Source organism: Empidonax traillii, unplaced genomic scaffold (genome assembly GCF_003031625.1).
Source record: "Empidonax traillii isolate 1590-97213 ecotype Southwest subspecies unplaced genomic scaffold, ASM303162v1 scaffold912:size315693, whole genome shotgun sequence".
Lineage (NCBI taxonomy): Eukaryota > Metazoa > Chordata > Aves > Passeriformes > Tyrannidae > Empidonax > Empidonax traillii.
The window spans coordinates 285,717-309,823 of NW_020956105.1; the positions used below are offsets into that span (position 1 = coordinate 285,717).

The window sequence follows — 24,107 nt, forward strand, 5'->3', positions numbered from 1 at the left end:
TACTGCAATTCTCTGCCATACCCCAACCTCCAACATGTCATATTTTCTAGCTCATGTTTGGCTCCTCTGACATTTTGTCGTTGTAAGAAATGGAGCTGGAAAGAGGCTTGTCCATAACCTGTTCTAGCCTGAATTAAGGCCTGTTCAAATTCTAGCCATGCCCTAGCAATGGATGCGCATTTAGAATCTGCAGTTTCCTGTGACAGTGTTTACTTTGTCACAGTTCTGTCCCCACTGCCTGCTCTTAAATAGCCTCCTTTGCAATCCAGGATCAGGCACGGTGTGCCATTGTCACACACCAGGCGGGTTCGTGTGTCGGATGCTCAGGATGGAGTGTTGGTGCTCCGTGTGAAGGGCCGGGACAGCGCTGTGCAATGTCCCTGCTGCCAGCACTGCCAGCTGTCCAGCGTGCCCTTCTTGCGGCAGTAGGTCTGGTTTCACACTGTCCGAGTGAAGACGATCTTTACTGGATGATCTTTTGAGGTCCCTTCCAAGCTCGACCGTCGATTGTTGGAAGATGCAATTTTGGGTTTCAAAGCAGGAGCAGCTGCAGAGACCGCGGGCGGGGCCGGAAGCGACGTGAGGCGGCGGCGGCTGAGGCTGAGGCTGAGGGGAGCCGGGCAGGGCAGAGTAGAGCCGAGCCGAGCCGAGCCGAGCCGAGCCGAGCCGGGGAGAACTGGGCGGTGAGTAGAGCCGGGCTGGGCAGAGCAAAGCTGGACAGGCCCGAGCAGCCTCGGCCGTGCCCGCCGTCCGTCGGTGCTGCCCGGCCCGGGAGCGGCCGAGGGATGATGAGGGCTCGGGGGAGAGGAGAGGGGTCTCAGCCTTGGCGCTGCCGGCCTGCACCCTCTCCGCCCTTCTCCCGGGCCCCGTAGGCTTCCCGGAGCCGCTGAGACTCGCGGTGCCGGTGTGTCGGCTGTCCCGGTGCTGCCGCCAGCAGTGACCGGGAATCGCAGTTCGGTCCCCTGCGAGCACCAGGCGGGCTGGCTGGAGGTGCAGGGGCCTCCTCCCCCCGGGGCCCTGTGAGAGCAGAGCTGCTGCTCTGGAGGTTTGCTTTCCTTGCTGGTGGTCTCTTGTGACTGCTTATGAGATCTCTCCGTGCCCCGAGAAAACATTTAAACCCACCTGACACTTGCCTGACACCTAAGAGGCACTACCTCGGTATTGACCTGACTTGGTGATAAGCCTGTGTTCTTCACATAGTGTTCTTCACAGTAGACAGAACAGGATCAGATTAGAGGGGTTTTTAAGTAACCTGTAGCCCTCTGAAAAACCTAATAAAACTGTAGATAAAGGAGACTTAATGAGCAAGGCTTACACGGTTTACCAAAAGCCTTTGGCAACTGTCTCCATACTATGAAGTCAGAGTTTTATTTTCTTAAATTAATAATATCTCAAATATTTGCATAAATGCTTATATCTGAGCTGACTGTACTCTAAAATTGATGGATACTTGGAAGTGTTAACCTTCTTTCTCTTCCCAGATTTGCTTGAGGACACGGAGAGAAGCAATTACAAAGGGTTAAAATAAAGTTTTCTTCTTCCCTGTTCTATAGTAAAGTATTTATGTTTAGTCACTTCAGAAACTACATTACCTTTTCCAGTTTGTGTCAGTGAATATTTTTGTTGTGTAAACTGCTTTACTGATTTACTTCTGTGTTTGCTGTATTACCTTGCTCTGCTAAACTGCTCTGGACTGGATTGTTATAAAAAGCACATTCAATAGCAAAGTGAGCATCTTTCAGGCTTAGCTTCAGTAATTTTTCAGCTGTTCTTGTTGCACATTGTGTTAGTAGGAATATGAAAGCAATGCTATTTTTGTTTTTCTGCAACATCCAGGGAAGAAAACACCTGAGAGTCACTGTGCATGATACTCTGAAAAGTCAGTTCCAGATGTAGTGAGAGTCAAAAAGCAAACAGAATGGTAGAAATTATCACTTGATGAATGCAGAATAAAAAAAAAAAAAAAAAACAAAAACAACATATTATGCCACTATATAAATCCTTGTTTTGTTCAAATTTGAGTCCTCTTGTCAGTTCTGAACAGCATATTGGGTGATATGCTGTACTCTGTCTGGGCTAATTGGGGAGGTGGAGGAAGAGCAATGGAGACAATTGTATATATGAAATAGCCGTGATGTGAGGAAAGCTCTGAGGGCAGAGCTCACCGGTGTCTGCAGCTTCCTCTCGAGGGGCAGGAGAGGGGCAGCTCTCATCTCTGCTCCCTGTGAGCAGTGATAGGGCCAGAGGGAACGGCTGGAGCTGCGACAGGGCACGTTTAAGTTGAAACTCAGGAGAAGGTTCTTCCCCCAGAGAGTGGTTGGGCACTGAACAGGCTCCCCAGGGCAGTGGGCACCTGCCAAAGCTGACAGAGCTCCAGGAGCATTTGGACAACGCTCTGAGGTACAGGGTGGGATTGTTGGGGTATCCTGGATAGGGGCCACGAGTTGGACTAATGGTCCCTGTGGGTCCCTTCCAGCTCAGGAGATCCTACGGTTCTAAATGAGTCTCTGAGGGGTTCGTGCTACAGCGGAGAAAAGAAAGGATATCAACGGCCTAAGGAGCTAAAGCCACTCTCACAGGTGTGGCTGCACAGCCCTCTCATCTGCTGTCTGCGGACGTGTGAGAACAGGGCGAGTCCAGGTGAAGGAGGCTGAGGGAGATGGCTCAGCAGCCCGTGCCGTGGGTAGGGCTGTCTGGACTAGTCGGGGACTAGGCAAAGCGGTTGTTAACGCTGTAATTTGTAAAGCCCAGGATTTTGTGCTGCAACGTGGAGCCGGGTTACATCATCTGCGGGACGGCGGGGGTGGCGGGGGCACGGCGGTGCCCGTGGATTGGCTGTGCCGGCACGGAGAGGGCCGCGGATTGGCTGTGCCGGCACAGCGGGGCCCGCGGATTGGCTGTGCCGGCACGGTTGGGCCCGCGGATTGGCTGCGGTGGCAGAGCGGGGCTCGGGGATTGGCTGCGGTGGCGGCGCGGGGCCGTCCGGGGTGCGCGGCCCGGCCGTGCGCGGGCGCTCGTCGGCGAGAGCCGCGTCGGGAGGCGGCGGGTGCGGAGCGCGGGTGGTGCGGGCTGGGGCGGGGGGTCCCGGGAGATTCCCAGGAGATTCCCGGTCGCTGCGGTTCGCGGGCCCGAGCGCTGCGGGACAGCCGCGCGGCCCCCGGGCTTCACCCCCTCGGCAGGGACGCAGCCGAGGGGCCCGGCCCTGCCGCCGGTGCTGCTGCTCCTCCTGCTCCTGCTGCTGTAGAGCCCCGGTTTTGCTGCGGTCCCCTCTGACAGAGCCGGGCTGGCACTGCGGAGCAGCACGGGGGGCTCTCGGGAGGCTTCCGGGGCCGGGACACGGGGCGGCCCCACCGGGATCCTTCAGGGCAGGAGGAGCCGCGTGGCACTCTCTGCTCTGAGTCGCCTCTTCCCTGTGCGCGGAGCTGCTGCAGATCCCGGCGGAGCTGTTCGCCAGCTGCTCGAAGGGCCATTTGTTTGAAGGATTCCTTGATTTCAGGCAGCTCTTCTGAAGTGGCGCCCCTCTGGAAAGGTTTCTAGGGTGTAAGCTTGCACAGAGAACTGCAGATGAGTTTTGTTTCTTTCCCCTTTGCAAAAGTTTTAGTTGGTAAGGTGATGAAGCAGTTTAAATAGGAAAAGCTTCTGCATGTCACAGAGGACTGTTTTGTGTTGTGGTAAAGACTACATGGTAATTGTGTGCATTTCCTTGGAGTTTGATTTGCTTCTACTTCTTTATTTAAGTGTAGTGCAGAATAGCTCTTTCTATCACTTTGGTTTCCAGATTTTTTTCACTTGGAATGTCCTAACACTGAAGTATTTGCCTTTATATATAAAACTGTGAGAAAAGTTTATTTAGTTTAATTTAATCAACTCACAGCAAATACTTGTAGAAATCCTATGAGTTTGCAGCCAACAGACTGAAAAACTGGTGTTACAGATTGTTGTTATTCAAGGCACGAGTTTTAGGGCTTCAGATCTCTGATTGCTTTGGAAGGTGACTAAGTCTATGTACACTGATCTGTCGCAGAATAAATGTACTGTGCTACTTAACAGCTGTTTTGAAGATAAATGAAAACTAGCCAATAGCATTGCTTTCTATTAGCAATCATATATGGACAACTTCCATTATTTAAAGAGATAATGGGAAAATTATATTTTTTAAAGGTTATTTTCGGAGGCTAGTTTAGAAGAAGTAGGGTTTTCTGGTAATGGAAAGAAAAAGTAAGCTAGGGGAAATACCTGAATAATGCATTTTGCATTTTTTCTATTGCTCCCTCTAAGTAAAGAAGTATTTTATAATTGTTTGTATTTTATTTTTAATTATGTAACTTTTTTTGTTTTGTAACTGAAGAGCAGAACCATTCCAGGCATGAAAATGGTGGAAATGTGAGTGGAATGGAAAATGAGGATTGAAATTAGCTTTAAGTCCTTGCCTGAGTGAGAGGAGAGGAAGGAGTTGGACTGGCCTTTAAAGAAAGCTTGTGGCTTACAGCATACCTTGTGCTCTGTCTGTGCTTTCTGGCAGCGTCATTTCCAGTTCACATCTCTCTTTTCATTTTCTTGATGTCTGCTGCCGCTTTTAACTTTCTGTTTTCTTGTTAACTTGGTCTCTTTGCGTTTTTTGAAACTTTGCAAGTTTCAAAAAGATGCCTTTTTTTCCTAATCTTTTTCCTTCCGAAGATCCACATGTCTGACACTTCTCCCCCTTCACTGTCTGCTCCCCTTCAGCAAAGGTGTCTCTGGCAAAGGGAAACTGGGAACAGCCTCCCAGGACAGGGTTGCTCTCGGTTGCCAGCAGCCCTGTGGTGAGAATGGTGCTTCTCTGACTCGGGAGACTTGTGGTGGAAGGGGTTCTGGATGAAGGACCCTTTGTTTGGCAGCTCTGGTTGTCAGGACTTGGAACATCCCTCTGAGGCACAAGGAAGACCCTGTTGAGAAGACTGATAGTAGGTGAGAAGGTGAACTTCCAGGTGGAAGGCTGGAACAGCCAGACCTATGAACAGTGGGAACTGTGCAGCCCCAGAGCCAGGTACATGAGGTGCCTGGTAAGGGCTCAAAGGGAGAATGTCTCGTTAGGGTTGTTTCCCAGCTCATTGAAGCTTTCCCTGTTTTGAGGAGAAAACTGCCTACTTGCTTGGTTTCATCATCTGCTCAGAGTCCTTTGCCTCATCCTGGCAGAGGTCTGTGTTGCCATTTCAGATGAAATGCAGAACTGGAGGGACACTGCAGAGTAATATTGTTAAGGTGGCATGCGGTGTCAGCTGGTGGCTGCCTTGTCTTGTAGAGCTGTAGATTTTTATAAGGATTATAATGAGGGATAATGTGAATACGCTGATGCAGGATAATGTTCACATACACGTGTGCCAGAACTGGCAGTGCTGTAACTGTCCTGGTATTTGTAATAGCAGCCTTCCAATGCAGTTACTATAAAATCTCTGCCCTCTTTTCAATACCTTCTCTGTCCCACAGCTTGTGCAGCAGTGTTTGCTTTATTCCAGTGATGCAGAGAAATGGATTGAAAGCCAGTAAAGGAAGCAGAATTTTGTAAAAGGGGAAGGATAGGTTTCACAGTTTAAATACTGTCTGGGAGAACTGGATTCTTGTCAATCTCCTTGGGTTCCTCTGTGATAGTGGATACATTACTGCCTTTGGAGCTGAATTGCTAACTCTCTATCCCTTGTTTACTGTGTACTTGCTCTAGTGAATTTTAGAACTCGAAGAATCCTGAGTGTTTACAGGTTCAGTCAAGGGAGACTAACGTCAAGTACCTTGGAAATTCGTGTCCTTACTTGCAGTCATGGATAACATCTTGTAATTTGATAATGCTCAAGGAAAAGTGAATATTGCCTGTATTAAATAGGGCTGAGGTTCATGACCAGTGTAGAAGATGCTCTGTTGTGGGGTGTTCAGAGAAGTCTGGATGATGCAACCTCTCTCTGTTGTTTTTTTTTTTTTGTTTTTTTTTTCCTTCCAGGCTTCTCTGTGGAAAAAATTAGGACTTTTATCCGTTGTAGTTACATTTACTAATAGTGTTTTCCCTTCTTGGGGAACCATGTTTTTTTCTTTACTTTTATAATGATGTTCTGGCAGCGGGTAGGAACAGGGGCCTTCAGTTCTTTTGTGGCACAGTCTGTGAGCAAATTCTGCAGAATGGAGAGGGGACTCAAGGAAATGGTATTAAGACCGTACAGGACAAAGATGAGTTGGAGCGGGGGAGTCGGTGAAGAGAAAAACATAGATGGCAGGTCACTGATATTTAACCAGTTTTCCCCCTTCCTCCCTTTTAACTTGCAGATATCCCTGATTTGCAGAAGGCACCTCAGAATGTTGTGTCAAGCCGCTCTGAGCCCCGTTGTCCGTTCCCCGGGATGGTGCTTTGTCTTGTCTCCACGTGCTGTGGCAGCCATTCCCCGTCCATGTATGTATGAGAGACAGCACACCTTTCTAGCACTGCTGGTCCCTGTGTCTGGGCACGCCTGTGCTCTTTGCTGTGGTGAAAGGAAAATCATCTCATTAACATCATTAAATCTCACAACCTCTGAGTGAACTGCAGTTGAAGCTCTACTTTCTTGATGTTACTTGCTCCCTCAACTCAGTAATATTCATCTGGGTGTCTGAGTTTGTGTTTTTTTCGTTCTGACATGCATTTCAAGCAAAAAAATACCAGTTGTGAAAGTACTGCTACTGTAAAAGTTCTTCATTTCATCCTCATGCGTTCCTGGAAAACAAGATCTGATTAAGTCTGCTCCCCCATCTGCCTTTTCAGCCCACAGATGTCTTGAGTAAACCAAGGTGCAAAGCACGAATTTATTTGGATTAGATAAAAGTGGAAAGATGCTGGGATGCCTTTAAATCTATTTGTCTAAAACATGGACTGGTTGGCTCTGTCAGTTCCTTCCTAATTGCACACAGAGCAAGTTAATGGGCTTGCATCACCAGAAACGTTTGGCTTATGTGAGGTGGGAGCTGATTTCACATCTCAGTCTGGTGTAAAGTAACTAAAGAAGGAAGGTTTTTTGCAGCCATAGAACAAGATTAGCAATTAGGACTTCATTAGAGGTTAAGTTCTCTGCTTGTTCTAGAACTGTTGTCATTTCCTTTATTTTTCTGAGAAAATTAAATGGTTTCTTTTCAGATACTGGATAACCCTCAGCAGCTGCCTTCTTGGAACCTTCTAAATCCTGAGTCTCTAGCTAAGAGAATTGGAAATAAATTGGTTTTACTCCTCTCTGGTTATGCTGTGTAGGATAGGCAAATACTAAATAGTAAGGTGTAATGCTGGAAAGAACAGTTAAACTGGACTCCATCCCACAGTTTTTCATAGACCTTATTTATATGCACAAGTATTCCCTGGTGAAAATGAGAGGAAAATGAAACTCCTCTCGAAATTCCATTTTCTGCTTTTATTTGTGTGACTTGTTAGTGCAGCCCTCATTTATGATTAATTAAGCTTCTTCTGTGTGTATAATGAACAAAATATTTATTCAATTGTTAAAATTACAAGTTTCTCTTTATGTAGCACAGTTTCATTCCTGTCTTTCTCCAGGAGATACAGCATCAAGAATAGTCACTTTTAGGTTATAAATTAAAGCATTTTGTTTTATAGAGCATCAAAATTAGGGGTAGTGAACATATGAAATAAAATCAGGTAACTGTCTATGGCATAGGATTCAATTTACTGATTAGTGAAGAAGTCTCTGCATCTTCAGATGAGATATTGGTTAGGATTGACTAGAATAAAATGTTTCAGTTGTAAGTCATGGAGTCCCACTGCCTGATGCCTCAGAGCTGCCCAAAAGCTGAAGCACACTACTGAGGGCATTGTCCAAAGACTTCCTGAAGCCTGCCAGGCTTGGGGCACGACTGTGTCTCCTGTCCCAGGCTTTGGACACCACCACACGACTCCAAGTTCATGTGTTCATCCCACTCCAGCTGCCCCTACTTAAACAGTGTGCAAAAAATACCTGACTCAGACTTGTAAAGCTACTTCTTATTCCCAGTCACTGGGAAGTGTTGTGAGCTTTAGCCTTGGAAAGGGAGAAAATGTTTCATGACTTCAAGGGCCTAAAGTGAACAAAACACTTAAAACTGCTTTTTTTTTCCCCTTCCTTTCTTTCTCCACAGACCTCCCTCACCATAACCAAAGATTAAGGAATGAATCCATCCGCTGTTGGAGCAACATTCCGTTTCTCACGGTGCCGCTCAGCCGTGCCCACGGAAAATCCTTCGCGCACCGGAGCGAGCTGAAGCACGCCAAGAGGATCGTGGTGAAGCTGGGCAGTGCTGTTGTGACCCGAGGGGATGAGTGTGGCTTGGCCCTTGGGAGACTGGCTTCGATTGTAGAGCAGGTAATGCTGAGCCTGAATGTTTTTTTAACTTCAGGTACTTGGGGATTGTTCACTGGTACAGAAGGCTGTGGTAAACCCTTTTTTCAACCCCTTGTGCTGCGGTTCCATAAATCACGTAACTCAGGACATCGTTGTTTGCTAAGCATCCACACAGGTTCTTGTTTGCTCCCCACGCTTCTGCCCCACCACCAGTGGGATTCGGAAGAAAATGGGAAGAGCAAAAGTAAGAAAACTCCCGGGTTGAAATAAAGACAGTTTAATAAGTGAAGAAGAGGGGAAAAGAAACAAGTGATTCTGAGGCAATTGCTCACCACATCAGACAAGCAGACCATGCCCAGCTGGTCCTTGAGTGGTGGCCACCTTGGAAGACAACCCCCTGCTTCTTGCTGTTCTGCAACCCCAATTTTATTGCTGTGTATGACATTACATGGTTTGAAGTATCCCTTTGGCCAGTTCAGGTCAGGTCTCCCAAATGTGTCCTCTCTGAACTTTGTGCCCAGCCCCTCGCCTGCCTGCTTGGATGGGACATAGTGGGAAAAGGAAGGCTTTGATGCTGTGCAAGCATTGTTTAGCAATAGGCAAAACATGGGAGTGTTGTCAAAACTGTTTTAGAACTGAGATCCAAAACACAGTACCATAAACCCCTCTAAAGAAAGTTAACTCCATCTGGGCCAGACCTACTGTAGAGTAAGAGGTTTGCACAGTGACATTTTTATGCCATAGGCAAGACACAACTGGAGCATTATGTGGCTCTGGTGGGAAGGTGGTACTGAAGTTTGTGAACTCTTCAGAAAGAGTCAACCCTTCTGGATTACTTGTGAATTTGCAGAGTTCTTCCAGGAAAAACCTTGAAACCTTATTACTTGTAGGAAAAACTGATGGGATCAGCTCATGTGTTTGTTCTCCAAAAAGAAATGGCTACTTTGGCAAGGACTGGACACATCTCCATGTAAAGTTAACAAATCAAATTCATGTAAGACATTTTGCTTTAGGGCTTTGAAAGGAATCTGGGCAGATACATGTAAGGAGGAAGGAATCTAAAGCTTTTTTTCTAGTTGGCCTCTTCACTTCTAGAATTCAAAGTTACTGTGTAATGGTAGCTTTGGGAGTGGATGGGGAATAAGAAGCTTGGTGGAAGATACAGCTGCTACTTTACATTTCATATCTTTCCTTGTCCATAGCAATGGTGGTGGAGAGGTGAGGGAGGTAGAAGAGTTAGCATGTAATATGTGTTCTGAAGATTCAAGCATGATTCTGTCATAAAAGCTGGTATTGTGAAAAGAAGGTTTAGCAGAAACTGTAGATGGCATGCGGTTCTTGGTATAGCTCCTCAGTGGGTAGGAAGGTGTGCAGAAGTATCCTAAAGGGTGTTTGCCTTGCTTTGTGCGTCCATGGATGAAGCACAGCACTTGTGTCAGCAAGAACTGGTGAGCATAAGGTGGTCCATAAGAGCCAGGGCTGTCGTGCTGACAGTGATGGAACACCAGGCCCTATTCCTTATTTTCTGTACTTACAGGTCTCAATGCTGCAAAACCAGGGCCGAGAGATGATGATTGTCACCAGTGGGGCTGTAGCCTTTGGAAAGCAGCGGTTGCGTCATGAGATCCTGCTTTCTCAGAGTGTGAGGCAGGCACTTCATTCAGGCCAGAGTCAGCTGAAAGACATGGTGAGAGGCTGGTGGCACTTGTGCTTTTCCTAAATGTAGTACCTGCTCTAGTCACTGACAGCTGCTCTTTGTCTTTGTAGGCTATTCCAGTGTTGGAGGCCCGAGCCTGTGCAGCAGCAGGGCAGAGTGGACTCATGGCCCTGTATGAGGCCATGTTTACACAGTACAGCATCTGTGCAGCTCAGGTAAGGCATTCCCTGCTTCCCACACTGAGTTGCTACTTTTGGGGCTTATTTATGTCATATAAACAGTACCTTATACAGGAGTGCCTTGCTAAGTATTTCTGACATGGAATTATCCATTGTCAAGATAAAACAAATAAACTTTCTCCTGCAGTTCAGGTGTGTCCTGCTCTTGTACAGCAGGGAGAGTTTGTTAAGATCTCTTCACGAAAGCTGAATGGTGATCCAAAGTGAGGGTTTAAAAATCACAAGTGCCTGAATGCCACACATTCTGTAAAGCTGGTGGAAGTGCATATCCACACTTCAGAACCTTCTGCCCATCTGCTCCTCAAACCTTTCTAGCAAGTGGATGGTGGTTTCCCTAGCCTGGGTCTTACACTGAAGGCTGCAACTCTATCACTGGAACTACTCTTAAACAGGCTTTGCTTTTCTTAAATACTCTGAGAATACAGAATTGCATTAACTGTAAGGCCTTATTTGTTTAGACACTTTTAACGAGTTTAGGAGCCTACTATGAAGTCTTTTCTTAGAGGAACTTCTTCCTGTAATGTGGCAGAGTTGATGTGGCTAAAATGTTTCTGTATAGCTAAAAATCACTATAGGTAGTGCTGGATTAGAATCTTTTTCGAGTCTGTAGACAACTATCATTCCTTCAATATAAATGAATTCATTGTCCCTGCCAAAAAGGTCAGAGCACACACGGATTCCAAGTGCACTGTGCTTTTGTGCTGGAGTTGTTTGCTTAGTTCTCAAATGTCCAATTACAGAGTAAAAATAAAAGACGCAATCACTCCAGCGCAGACATTGAGGTTTTTTGGTCTTAAAATACCAAGAAGAAAGGGATGGTGGCTTTAATGATAAGATTCTTTGAGAAAACCAAGTGAGTTCTAGTGAGCTAAAGAGAAGTCTGGAGATAACGCATCCCTTCTGCTTGCTACAAGTGGGAACATGAAACTGTGAGGAAAATCAGGAAAGGCAACGTCTTGAGGAGTCTATTGGATTGTTTAGGTCTTAGTAGTTACTATCAGCATCTGTGTTCTGATTACAGTTTTATTTTTCCAAGTTTGCCCCTGGAGTGTGTGGCCTGTCAGTTTGAGAAAGGCCATTGCTGGCTCCAGTGGAAGTTAAGGCATATAAACCTATAGTGTTGAGGAAAGAATATTTCTCACTTGTGTTCTATATCCTTGAAATGTAGTTTCTGTTTCTTTAGTGACCCCAAAGGCATGGCTGCTCTGTTATGACATGTTAATACATAAGTTTATGATTCTGTTCTCAGGAAAGGTGATAGGCTAAGTATTTTTTTCCTTCCTTTTAGATTTTAGTCACCAACCTGGATTTCCACGATGAACAGAAGCGCCGCAACTTAAACGGAACGTTACATGAGCTTTTGAGGATGAATATTGTGCCCATAATTAACACTAACGATGCTGTTGTTCCACCTCCAGAGCCAAACAGTGATCTGCAGGGGGTAAATGTGGGTAAAGTATTGCAAGGGGTGGCTCCTGCTTGCAGATGGTGCAGCTCTAATGTGTACTTGACTGTTGCCATAACTGGGGACCTCTGAAGCCTGGACAGGGAAACACACATCCAGAATTAGTGTGGACAGAGGGCACGGGAAGACTGTGCTGACTTGTCTGTGCCTGGTGTGATACATTGTTGTGGGCTGAAAGCAGGGCAGACAGTGTCTGCTCTGCCAGAACCAGACGTGCCTAGTTTGTTTTTTTTTACCGAATAGTTGAAGTTGGAAGGGACTTGTGCAGGTCATCTAGTCCAGCACCCTTGCTTAAAGCAGGGTCAATTAGTGTCCCTTGCCCTGTCCCTGGGCACAGAGGTAGAGAATGCAGGAACTGATCCCACTGCTTTGTCATTTTGGTGTTGCTTTGCTGCATTCCAAAAGCAGATGTGCTTTCACACAAAGATCATCTTCGAAGTTCCAGTGGGTGTGAACAAAGTAGCTCAGGAGGCCTTGTTAGTGCTGAGGTAACTTGCTTTTGTGTGTTGCCACCAAACATCTCTTAGCTCCTCCCGCTCCCCAGTGCTGCTGATGTGCCCGTGCATTGCAGGTGATCAGTGTGAAAGACAACGACAGTCTGGCTGCACGACTGGCTGTGGAAATGAAAACTGACCTCCTGATTGTTCTCTCAGATGTAGAAGGTTTGTGAGTAATTTCTTTAATTTCTTTTTAGTTTTAATGGAGTTTTACAGTGGATTGTCAAACCAGCTTCTTTTCATGTTTTACTGAGCTCTTCAGCTCATCCCTTTTACACTGACAGTTGCAACATACTCCTTAACTCCTTCAGGCCTGTACCCCCATGGTGATGCTGTGGAATAAGCCAAAGACTTAATAATAATAATAATAATCCAAAGGTCACACTGTTGAACATAGGTGGGTGAGGATGCCTGTGAGCCTGAGACTTGTTCCTAACCCAGAATAACACGTGTACTGTGGTGCTGCTCTCAGCTTCTGGACTTGTATGATAGTCAGGAGCACCCTGCAGGGTAAAGGCTGTGTCTAGAATAAGGATTATAAACCAAATACCATTCTACAGTAGTTTGTTTCTTCTGGCAGCAGGTTCTGTCTTTCAGTGAATTATCAGGAGAAGTCCTGGTCATTGCTTTACAGATACCTGGATCTTCCAGCTTTTTCTCTCCCAGAACTTTTGGCTTACACTGCTCAAGTCTTCTGAGCTGTGCTTTTGTGACATAAGCCTGTTAACTGTGGACATTGAACTTTGTTTTGTAGGCAGAGGAGGGTGGTGGGTGCAGTTTCACATCAGCACAGACCACATCACCCAAGTCACAGCCTTTTAATCCTCTCCAGATGGGTTTCTTTCAATGGCTCCTGAATTTCAACACATACTTTAGGCCCTGAGGAAGAAGGAGGTGTCTTTCCATAAGTACAGTTTCTTTCAGCAGATTCAACCAGGTTTCATGGTTGATTCTAGTTGAAATGACTGTCTGAGAATAACTCATAAAAGCAATAGTCAAAACAGCTTGTAAAAAATATTAACACCCAGCACACCCACCCTGCAGGCTTATTCGTTCAGTGTGACATTTTGTTTATGGGAAGGTATGTGTCTTCTCCTTCCCAACCTGTCAGGAGTGACACAAATAGTCTGCACTTGTGCCCTCTAATTTGTCATGGCACTATTTGTTCACACAGAATTTCTGGGAAATGTGGTGCAAGAGTTCACATTTATTGTGTTGGGTAAACTAAAGTGTCATTCAACTCCAAACGTAGTTACATAAAGTTATTTGATTTTTAAAAATATTAGTAGAGTATATCTCTGTAGTGCTGTGTTCCTTCTTAGCAGAATCTGGGACCCTTTTTACATGTTTCTGAATTGCCCAGTTTCTCACTGTACAACTCAGCATTCAAGAATATCATCTGAGGCTTTGGTGAGGGGGATTGTCCTGTGTCTTTTCAGCTGGGGGCTTGTGTATGTAAGGCCTGATGTTGAATATATAAAAGCTGTAAACCATCTCTAACCCCAACCAAATGTCACCACCTCCCAGCTTGCATGCTGCTATTCAGCATGTGAGGTTTTGCTCTCTTATTTGTTAGGCTTTCAATAAACCTGCACTTCTTGAGACTGCCTGTGAAGTGTTCATGCTCAAAAAGCAGAGTTCAGTGGAAGTTTTCCATCCTTTAAAGTGGAATACAGCTTTTTAGCCTCATGTTGCTTGGTTTGTTTTTTTTTTTTCTTTTTTCACACGTGAGCTTTGGACATGAGGGTATAGAAGTGATTTTTATTTTTTATTTCAGGACTCTTTGACAGCCCTCCAGGATCTGATGATGCAAAGCTCATTGACATATTCTACCCAGGGGACCAGCAGTCTGTAACATTTGGAACCAAATCCCGAGTGGGAATGGGTGGCATGGAAGCCAAGGTAGAAATATGGAACATTTGCTTTGGTTTTGGGAAGGAAAATCTGTTTTTATTGTATCAAATGAGTAAAAAAATCCAATAAGAAGCTGAATAGGAAAACAGTAGGTAAAAACTTTGTGTGGAAACCCGAGTAACCCTTCAGCAAACTTCATAGCTTCACCAGAGGTTTATAAGCAATGACAGTACCTCTACATCTGATCAGACCAGCCAGGAGTGCTTAGACTGATCAGACTTTAAGGGAGTAATGCAGACAGCTGATGGTATTGAATAATATTTTAATATTATATAGTAATGGCCAGCACTTGAGCAAGGACAGTGCTCCACAGTACAAGTAATATCATGTGGTCACTTAAAGTTGGTTAAGCTAATCCACGATACCTAATCAATGTCAGAAAAAATGGCAACAGAATATTTTCAAAAAAGAAAATTGGATTTCTTCAAAGAGTAGTAAGAACTTTCAGCATAAGGTAGTGGTGAGAAAGAACATGTGACCAAGGTGCCCTTGCAGTACTCTTGAAAAAAGCAAACTGTTAGGGAAATTTGAAGTATGCTTATAAAAGGGCAGCTGGTTAAGGAAGGGAAGGTAAAGTGCAAATACATGATCTGATTCAGTGCTACATTATGGAAATTCCTGAAGTGTGTTGAATGCTCTTTAAAAGCTCAAGGGATGAATCTGGAGATCAGAGTGGGCCAAGAAGTCTTGTTGTGAGTGGTGACTCAAACAACACAAGTGAATTTCTTGAACTGGCTCTATCTTTTGCTGTAGGTGAAAGCAGCTCTGTGGGCCCTCCAAGGAGGCACCTCTGTAGTGATTGCAAATGGAACCCACCCAAAAATCTCAGGTCATGTCATCACAGATATTGTGGAAGGGAAAAAAGTTGGAACTTTTTTTTCGGAGGTAAAACCTGCAGGTGAGAACAGACACAATGTGTACATGGAGAGTTGTAGAGATTTCCTGAAAAGTTAAACTTTGTCTAGACCCATGCAATAACTGGGAAACCACACTCTGCTTGAAAAATGGATTTTGAAAGCTGTTTTTCTAGAGTAAGGATAGAAATTGCTGAATTCCCTTCTTTTGTTTCCTTTGTGACCTTTGCAGAATAGGGTAGGTGTAGAGTGATACTTTTGACTTGCACTTTAAGCCAAGTAAATTTCTTCATGTATAATCCTTAGTGGATTTCTTGTGTCAATATGTCAAATTATCCTTTGAACCCACTCAGTGTCACTATGGTCAAGAGCCTTTTTGGTTAGTCCCACTATAATAAATTTATATCAGCAGTAAAGCTTTTAATCTTGTGATCCCACTCTGAGTGCCTTACAAACACTGCAAACAGCAGAAGTCCCTGTGGACTGTTGTGGTGTTTACCTCAATCCTCTCTTTGTCTTCCATCTTCCAAGAAACGCCCTTTGGAAATTCAAGTAACTTTTAGAAATCAACCATACCTATTTACATACATATCACTTTTCTCAAAGAACACCACAAAATGCCATGCTTTCCGAAGTATGACATCACTTTAAAAAGATCTTCCTGATCTGAGAAAAGAGTGGGAAGATGGAAGGCCTGGTGCTCACTTCTGCGTGTGCTGTTACTTTGTCTGCATGGCCTGGTTTTGGGTTGTTTTGCAGGCCCTACAGTAGAACAGCAGGCTGAGATGGCTCGAGCTGGTGGCAGGACCTTGGCAGCTCTACAGCCTGAGCAGGTGACAGAACAATATAGTACCTACTTGTTAAGACTGTGCATGTGTAGCAAGTTTTACAACATGGATTTATAACATGAATGGGCCCCTTGGGACAAGAATTTATTCTTTTTGTGCCAGATCCATCATATGTATGCCCAGAGATGAGAAAAGCAAAAAGAATGTACCTTGGGGCTGTGGAGTAAAAAAAAAAAAAAAAAAAACATTCTTTCATGTGGGGTTTATAAAATTCCTGATACTGTCAAATAGCACAGAGAAATTAATTGTGGTCAGAGCTGCTGAAGAATTGACTGGAGCAACTTGCTCCATTCACGCTGGTGTGGAGTTCAGCATCCAACATGTATGCAAAAGCAGAGTTGTAGGCAATCACTGCTCTGCAGCTGGGCAGGCAAGGTGTGGCACGAGGTGCTTCTAAAGGAAGAATATGTGAGTTTGGTGAAGAACACGTGGCACGGGAAGCGAGATAATAAAAAGCAAAGTAAAGGTTGCAGCAGCGTTCAGCCCTATTTTTCAGTATGATGCAGGCTGGAGAAATCAGTTGGGAGAGTTCACAGTGAGAGGATGCGTCAGCATGAACGGACTGTAGGGCCCAGATGTCAAATGGGTGACTTTGTGTGAGAGGTCAGTTCAGAAACTGTTTCCTCTTTCAGAGAGCAGAGATTATTTATCGTCTTGCTGACTTACTGACTGACCAGAGAGAAGAAATTCTCTTGGCAAACAAAAAGGACTTAGAAGAGGCTGAAAATAAAGGTAATATTTCAGATCTTTCTATGGTAATAGTATCTTCTTGAACCTCTCTGGACCTTGAGACAGAAGAACTATAATCTTCTGTTAGCTGGGACTGGGTACTATGGCTGGCACAGATTGGTGACCTAGGGCTTTGAGAGCTTGTCAGTGTAAACAGCTGCAGCTTCCTGCATTACATAAAACAGATGCCTTCATCAGAGAAGATACTGAGACCCTGCAAAATAGCCAGTGGTGTATTGTAAAATTAAAAAAAAAAGAACAAAAAAAATAAATATAATCTCTGTTACTGCCATGTGTACAGTGAATATTTTGTGGGCTGGTTAAGGTAATGTTTGGCTCCTGAGGGGAAGGCTGTCTCTCTACACTTAAATTGATGTTCTCCAAAGAGAACTGTATCCCCTTCTGATTGAGGAGGATTCTCTTTAGGTGGCTTGGATTAAACCCATTCTTCTGTGTTAGATGGATGCATTCACTGAGAAGCTGGAATTGGGGTGTGTACACAGTGGCATAAGCAAATAGATGAAAAGGGCACATCATGAATTGTTATAATCTGTGGAAAATACCAGGGAACCATTTTTTACTGCCCAGAGTATTTGAGGGGATGTTGCTGGGTTAACTTGGTGTCTGAATGTGCTCAGACTAGAAAGTTCAGGCAGTTCTTGCCCAGTCTCACAGCAGTGCTGTGCACGTGTCTCTGCTTTGGCATTTCTGTTTGTAAGATAAAAAGATGAAATTACTGCCTGGACCTTCCAGAAATGCTGCAGGGGTAGAAATCCATAAGAAATTCAGACATGCAGCAGTACTTGAAATAGGACAGACCTCATCTTTGTAGATGTTGCTGTTGCATCATGTACAAAGCACTTATGCTGCATTAAATGTGGGGGTGAAATCACAGTCATATTTGAGCGGTTTTATTGTGGCTACCAAACTCTGTGCATTTTTCATCTCAGGGAGGTGTGGGAAATACCTGAATTTTCCTGACTAGCTTAAGTCACTTTTGCTTGAGCCTAGGCAGACCAGCACAGACCTCCAGCACAACTTTTTCTGGTTTTTTTTTTTAGGGAGGTTGGCTCTTCCTTTGTTGAAGCGCCTGAGCCTGTCCACGTCAAAGCTGAACAGCTTGGCCATCGGGCTGCGCCAGATCGCGGCGTCCTCGCAGGACAGCGTGGGCCGCGTGCTCCGCAGGACACGGATAGCCAAGGCCCTGCACCTGGAGCAGGTGACGGTGCCCATCGGGGTTCTCCTTGTGATCTTCGAGTCTCGGCCGGACTGTCTTCCCCAGGTGGGTAAGGGGGGCAGATGATACTGCTGGGAATTCTCAGATGATGGAAGAAAGGGCGTTCCTGTTGGGGAACCACTGAGAGACTGCAAGAAGGCTTCTTTCAAAGGGCTCTTGCTTAGATTCTTCTACAGTTGATTTTGTTGGCATCCCTGTTTTTTTCTGCAGAGATATTTTCAGAACTTGCTTCTGAATTGATTAATATTGAGTAAATAGTAGATTAATAATGAGTAAATCAACAGCACTAAAAATCCCATTTTTATTTTGTGAGTGTTATCCTGACAGAAGAACCAGATTACATTTAGGGATTTTTTTTTTCCCCCCTTTAATAAATGCTTTTGACAGGTGTCTGCTTTGGCCATAGCCAGTGGAAATGGCCTACTGCTTAAAGGAGGGAAGGAGGCAGCACACAGCAATCAAATCCTCCATCATCTGACGCAAGAAGCACTCTCCATTCACGGAGTCAAAGATGCAGTGCAGCTGGTAAGTGCCTGGAGTTCAGTCAACTATTCCTTTGCTGTGGTATATATATAAAAAGTAAGGCAAAACCTGAGAGTTCAAACTGTAAACTGCTGGTGTTGCAACTCCCACAGGTGAACACGAGAGAGGAGGTAGAGGATCTCTGCCGTTTGGATAAGCTGATAGATCTGATCATTCCTCGGGGTTCATCGCAGCTGGTGAGGAATATCCAGAAAGCTGCCAAGGGAATCCCAGTGATGGGACACAGCGAAGGGATCTGCCATGTGTACGTGGACGCGGACGCCAGCGTTGAGAAGGTCACCCGGATAAGTAAGCTGTGGGAGGGTGACTTAAACCTCGTGTGTGTAATTGAACTTCATGTTGGAGCATGCGTTGCAGTTACGGTAATTTATTGTGCATGTGCTGTTCAAAATCTTTGTCATGACTGTTATGTAACCAATTATCTACTCTTAAACCTCAGTCAGAGACTCAAAGTGTGAATATCCTGCTGCCTGTAACGCTCTGGAAACTCTCCTGATTCATCGAGACTTGCTGAGAACCCCGTTGTTTGATCAGATCATAGACATGCTGAGAGTAGAACAGGTTAGTCACTCATACCTGTGTTTTGTTTTTTGGGTTTTGTTTGGGTTTTTTTCTGACAGCTTTAGAAGCTTTTGGTCTGGCAGGTGTGTAGCCCTGTTTAGTTTTATAATGGCATAACACTTTAGTACCCATAAGTGTCTTTGTACACGTAAATGAATTTAGGGAGACCTTTGCTTCTCCACACAACATCAGGGTTTTCTGTAGAGATTGTCTGAAAGCATCTTGTACAGGACAGCTACAGGCTGTTACTGGGATACAAATATATATATATATATACACTTGTATATATAATCCTCTGCCTTAGAAGAGCATATATACACAAACCTTTCAAACTCTGACTGAATTGTTGTTAACCTCCCAGATGCAAAGCTTTCTCAAATCTATTCCTTTAGCTTCTTACCCAGGTGAATTCGCTTCCTGTTTTCATCCTTTCTGAATCTGCTTCATCCATGTTTGTGTTTTTTAATTTTCCTCGTGCATGCCCTTTATTCACACCCCTTTTCCCTCCTAGTATGTCCAAGGGACAACAAAAGGCCAGTATTTTAATGAGTTGCCTAGACATGAGCAATAGTTTTTCAGTAAAGGTAGGAGAGATGCACCAGGAGAGAAATATCCATTAAATAGTTTGAATGGCACATAAGTCAAGGGTTTTCACATGGCAGTATGTATTTAACAAACAGAGTGTACAGGCAGTGATAATGCAGGTAAAATAGGGAGGCCGTGTGTTTTGATGATGTTAAAAGGGTTGTAGTAAAAGAAGCTGATAGTCAGGAGCAACTTCTTAATGGATTTTTTTTAATGTCTGGTTTGGTTGTTTCTTGGGAAGGGTTGAGTGCAGGGTGATAGGTCTTTGGATTTTGGATGAGAGGCATATCAGTAGTAGTGCATTTCCACCACCACCCACCCACCCAGCTCCTAATACAGTGGGGAGGATATTACCTCTGTCTAATCTGACCTGATAACAAGAAACACGCAGATATTGGGCAGGATTATGCAATTAAAGTAATTTGTAGTTGCACAAGAAACGCTGTTTTACAGATACCTTCTTAAAAGCCTTCAGATTTAGTAGAGGCTGGTATCATTTTATAAAATAAAAGGTTAAAAGCTTATCGAGATCTTAGACTGCTGTAGCTGCAACGTTGGAGATATTCCTTTTGTTATTCACTGTCTTAAAACCAGGACTGGCTGCATTTTATTGAAGCTGTTTTCCCAGCACTAGTGTTGTACTGTCTTCCTGTTCAAGAACTTTCTAAGCAATGTGATTGCTTTAAATAATTTGAAATGAGTCCTGAGTTAGGAGCTTGTCATGGTAGGCAGCCAACCTGGCATATGAGCTATTGGACCCTGTTTCTAGTTCACCAATCTGCCAAGTTTCCCAAAGTATGGGCGTATTTTTCTTACACTGCATGTTGTGTGTTGACTCCAGTCAGTGGCTAAGCACTATCCAGCCGTCTGTTTTACTCACCCCTGCCCCAAGTGGAACGGAGGGAAAGAATTAGAGCAAAAGCAAGGAACCTTGTGGGTCGAAAGATAAGTTTGATAAGTGAAGGAAAGAGGAAGAAGAAAGGGGATGAAGAGGAGGAAAAAACCCCAACATTCCCCCCTTCCCGAAAACAAACCAAAAAACCCATCAGCCTCCCAAAACACCTGCAGTTGAGGCAAAGCCAATTACTTGTGGTCTGCCACAAGCAGACCAGTGCCCAGCCAGTCTCTGTCCAATGCTTATTTTCTTCAAAACCCCCTCCCCTCAGCTTGAATTGCTGTGCATGACATTGTCTGGCATGGAATACCCCTTCATCAGTTCTGGTCAGCCCCCGTGGCTGTGTCTCCTCCCAGCTTCCTGCACACTCCCAACCTTCTTGCTACAAGGGGACAGAGTTGGGGTGAGGGAAGAGAAGGCCTTGCTGCTGTGCAAGCTCCGTTCAGCAACAGCCAAAACACCGGTGTGTTTGTGACGCTGTTTTAGGCACAAGTCCAGAACACAGCCCCACAGGGACTGCTGCCCATCCCACACAGAGCACAAGAAGCTCCACTTTTCACCTGGAAGGCTCTGTTACGGTCAATAGCACAGAATGTTTCTGGTATTGCAGGTGAAGATTCACGCTGGCCCAAGGTTTGCATCTTACCTGACGTTCAGCCCTTCAGAAGTGAAATCTCTGCGCACAGAATACGGGGACCTGGAGTGCTGCATCGAGGTGGTGGACAGCGTCCAGGAGGCCGTGGAACACATCCACAAGTATGGGAGCTCTCACACGGATGTTATTATCACAGAGAACGGTTAGTGACCACTCTCCTTCCTCAAGCTGCTGTGTGGGTTTGGCTGCCAGTTCCTGGTTTGAGTGTAACTAATTACATTGTAGTAGTTCTTCTCCCGGGTCTGTGCCAGTTCCAACCTTAACTAGAGCTGTGCCGAGACCCTCCAACCAAACCAAGCCCAGAACTCCTGAGAATCAGCTGCAGTGAGGTCATGTTGATCTGCATCTGAACAGCGTGAGTCAAGCAGGCTGAGCCTCCTGCTGAGCTTAAATGAGTGTCACTAAAAGGCATGTGTTTGATACCATATAACCCACTGCCACGGGAGCTGGTGCACCAGAGATTTGGAGGGACTGTACTGGAAATAGAGCTGATCTTGAGTGTTTATCTTGTCACTGAGGGCAACTGACCTGCAGTTCACAGACTTGCATGTGGTATTTCTGCATTGTGGTTCCCAAATATTACCTGCAATAGCAGTTGAGTTTAGGATTTTTCATTATCTAGAACAAATTCCATGTTTGAGACTAATGGAGAGCTGACTCTGTAGTTTAACAGTTTGACTTCACAGATGTGGTTTGGGGCAGCTGTTTTTTCTCCCCAGTCATACAACTAAATCCCTCTTTGAAGGTTCTGGACTGGATGTATTTAGAATTAGACCTTTTTTTGCTTTCTTCTAGTCTTCACAAGCTTCTTTTAACATCTGCAGTTGTGTCTACTTGGTAAGCATACTGGGAAGGAGGTAGAAATGAGCATGGCTTAGCCCAGGCTGTTTAAATACTGTCTGATCAGGTTGCACATGAAAGTTGTGTTGTTACATCTGTTCACTGGTTTGTGTTGTATTTATTGGAGTACATGATTCTGTAGGTAATGGATTTTATTTTTGTCTCTGCCTCCTTCCCAGAGCAAACAGCAGAGTTCTTCCTCCAGCACGTTGACAGCGCTTGTGTATTCTGGAATGCCAGTACCCGATTCTCTGATGGCTACAGATTTGGACTGGGTAAGAGAGAAAATATTGCAGGGATGTGACTGCAGAGTTCGCTGGAGTGTGTGAAAAGTGTGGCACTATGAGCCCTGGAAGATGGGATTAGTCTCTTAACTGTCTAATAAGAGGTTTTCAGGAAAGGTACTGTACAAAGAGCTGAAGCTGAGACACACAAAGATGGTTTGAATCCTTTGAAGCTCTTGTTCAATCACAGTAAAGTGTGCTGCATGCATGTGGTGATAGAACAGTGCAACCCAGGATGGGAAATTGGTGAGCAGTTTTCCCTTTTTTCTCGTCCCAACGATGCTGTAAAGAATGGCATGTTTTGGTCCTGCTTGGCAGACTGAGCTGCTGTCCAGTGTGTCAGCCCTGCAGTGTTGAGGAATGAAGGGCAGGAACCAAACTGAGTCTGAGCTGCTTAAATTAACAGGTGCACTTCTGTGAATTGCAGAAGACAAGGGAAACATTCTTTCTTGAGATAGAAAGTCTGAAGTCTCCACTGCAGGCTGTTAATCTGTTACCTGGAACATTCAGAGTTACACGTGATTAAAAAGTTTTAGTTAAGATCTTGTGATATCTCCTCAAATGTGATAAAAAAAAATATAAGTTCATGATCTTGACCAATTTAGCTATTGTCTTTTTGTTTTAAAGGATTAAACCCTCAGGAAACAAGTCTAAGTTCCATGTAAGAGATACCTCTCTCTCTTTCATCATTCTTTCTGAAAGTAACTCCGTAGCAGCCAGAAGTATGAACATTACAATTTACAATGTAATAGTTAACCTGCCCTAACTTTTATGCTGGGTAAACAGAACTTCTGGCATTTGGAGAGGAGCAGAGAATGGCAGGTCACTGAAAGGCAGGCGGCTTTTTGACATAAAAGTGCAAAACTGCTTAGTATGAAGTGAACATCATCAGGAGATTAACTACCTATATTTTGGGTGTTTCCTACAGGTGCTGAAGTGGGAATTAGTACTTCTCGCATCCATGCACGTGGACCAGTGGGAATTGAAGGACTCTTAACTACGAAGTGGTTGCTGAGGGGGGACAATCATGTTGTTTCTGACTTCTCAGAGCACGGAACCATGAAGTATCTTCATGAGAGCCTCCCAATCCCTCAGAGAAATGCCAACTGAGAATGCTGGGGTTGGGGGTAAAACCCAGGGGTATCATTATTTCCTGAAGATGTCCAGGCTTCAGGGCAATCTCTGGTGAAGGAGATTGTTTTTCATCTCCAGGAGCATTGTCCTTGGTCGTTTGCGGTACAGTTAATACAAAATGATCCCAGCGATGAGATTCCCCTCCCCACCTCTCAGTTTCCTTAAACAGTATCTGCAAACTGACCTCACTCCTTCCCAGAGACAGACTTTTTCAAATCACACAGGTAACATAAGAAAGGATTTCAACATCCGCTGCATTCTATGCTCCCTATGGCAAACATGCTTGGTGGGGGAGCATCTTTTTTTTTTTTTTATTTTTCGTAAGTCTTTGTTTTACTCAAGTATCTGTTCTGGAGAACAGACTTAATAGTTTTGGTTTTGAGCATTTTTTTATTTCAGTTTTATGATCATGGCAGCTCTTGAAAACCAGAAAACTTTACGCTTATTTTCTTTGTATTTGATCACTCTTGACACAGGGGGACAGGTGTTCCAAATGTGTAGTAAGCTTTTGACCAAGAAACCTTTTATATCTAATTCTTTGTATTGTTGACTATTGTAGATAAATAACATAATTGTCTGCTACGTGAATTTTGTTATTTATTTGTACCAAAGGTTATTTTTTCTTCGGTTTTATATAAAACTTAACCTTCCACAACCCCTTCTCCAACAGCAATTCTGCTTCAATGATGGCTTGTCTAGAATGAAGCTCTGGCTCTGTAGGGATGTTCTCCTTGGCTGCAGAGTGGAGGAGCTCCCTGCTGGGTGCAGCATGTCCTGCTCTCCAGCTATCCCTGCTGGGTGCAGCGTGTCCCACTCTCTGGTTGTCCCTGCTGGGTGCAGCGTGTC

General features: G+C 44.7%; 1 protein-coding gene across 4 annotated transcripts; it reads left to right on the forward strand.

Annotated features, from left to right (window-relative positions):
* Positions 1–661: 661 nt before the first annotated feature.
* On the forward strand, positions 662–23,842 carry ALDH18A1 (aldehyde dehydrogenase 18 family member A1). 4 transcript variants are annotated; one of them, XM_027902833.1, is made up of 18 exons: positions 662–683; positions 6,292–6,415; positions 8,122–8,345; positions 9,862–10,011; positions 10,092–10,196; positions 11,509–11,667; positions 12,257–12,347; positions 13,960–14,084; positions 14,850–14,994; positions 15,710–15,783; positions 16,431–16,530; positions 17,589–17,809; positions 18,152–18,289; positions 18,400–18,595; positions 18,747–18,868; positions 20,959–21,145; positions 22,023–22,118; positions 23,056–23,842. In XM_027902833.1, exons 2-18 carry the CDS (start codon positions 6,322–6,324, stop codon positions 23,235–23,237), a joined length of 2,409 nt encoding a protein of 802 aa, XP_027758634.1. In that variant the 5' UTR covers positions 662–683; positions 6,292–6,321; the 3' UTR covers positions 23,238–23,842. The 4 variants fall into 4 exon arrangements, with proteins under 4 accessions (XP_027758634.1, XP_027758633.1, XP_027758631.1 ...); XM_027902832.1 differs by lacking the exon at positions 662–683 and adding an exon at positions 2,996–3,046; XM_027902830.1 differs by lacking the exon at positions 662–683 and having other exon boundaries at positions 5,259–6,415.
* Positions 23,843–24,107: the final 265 nt, after the last annotated feature.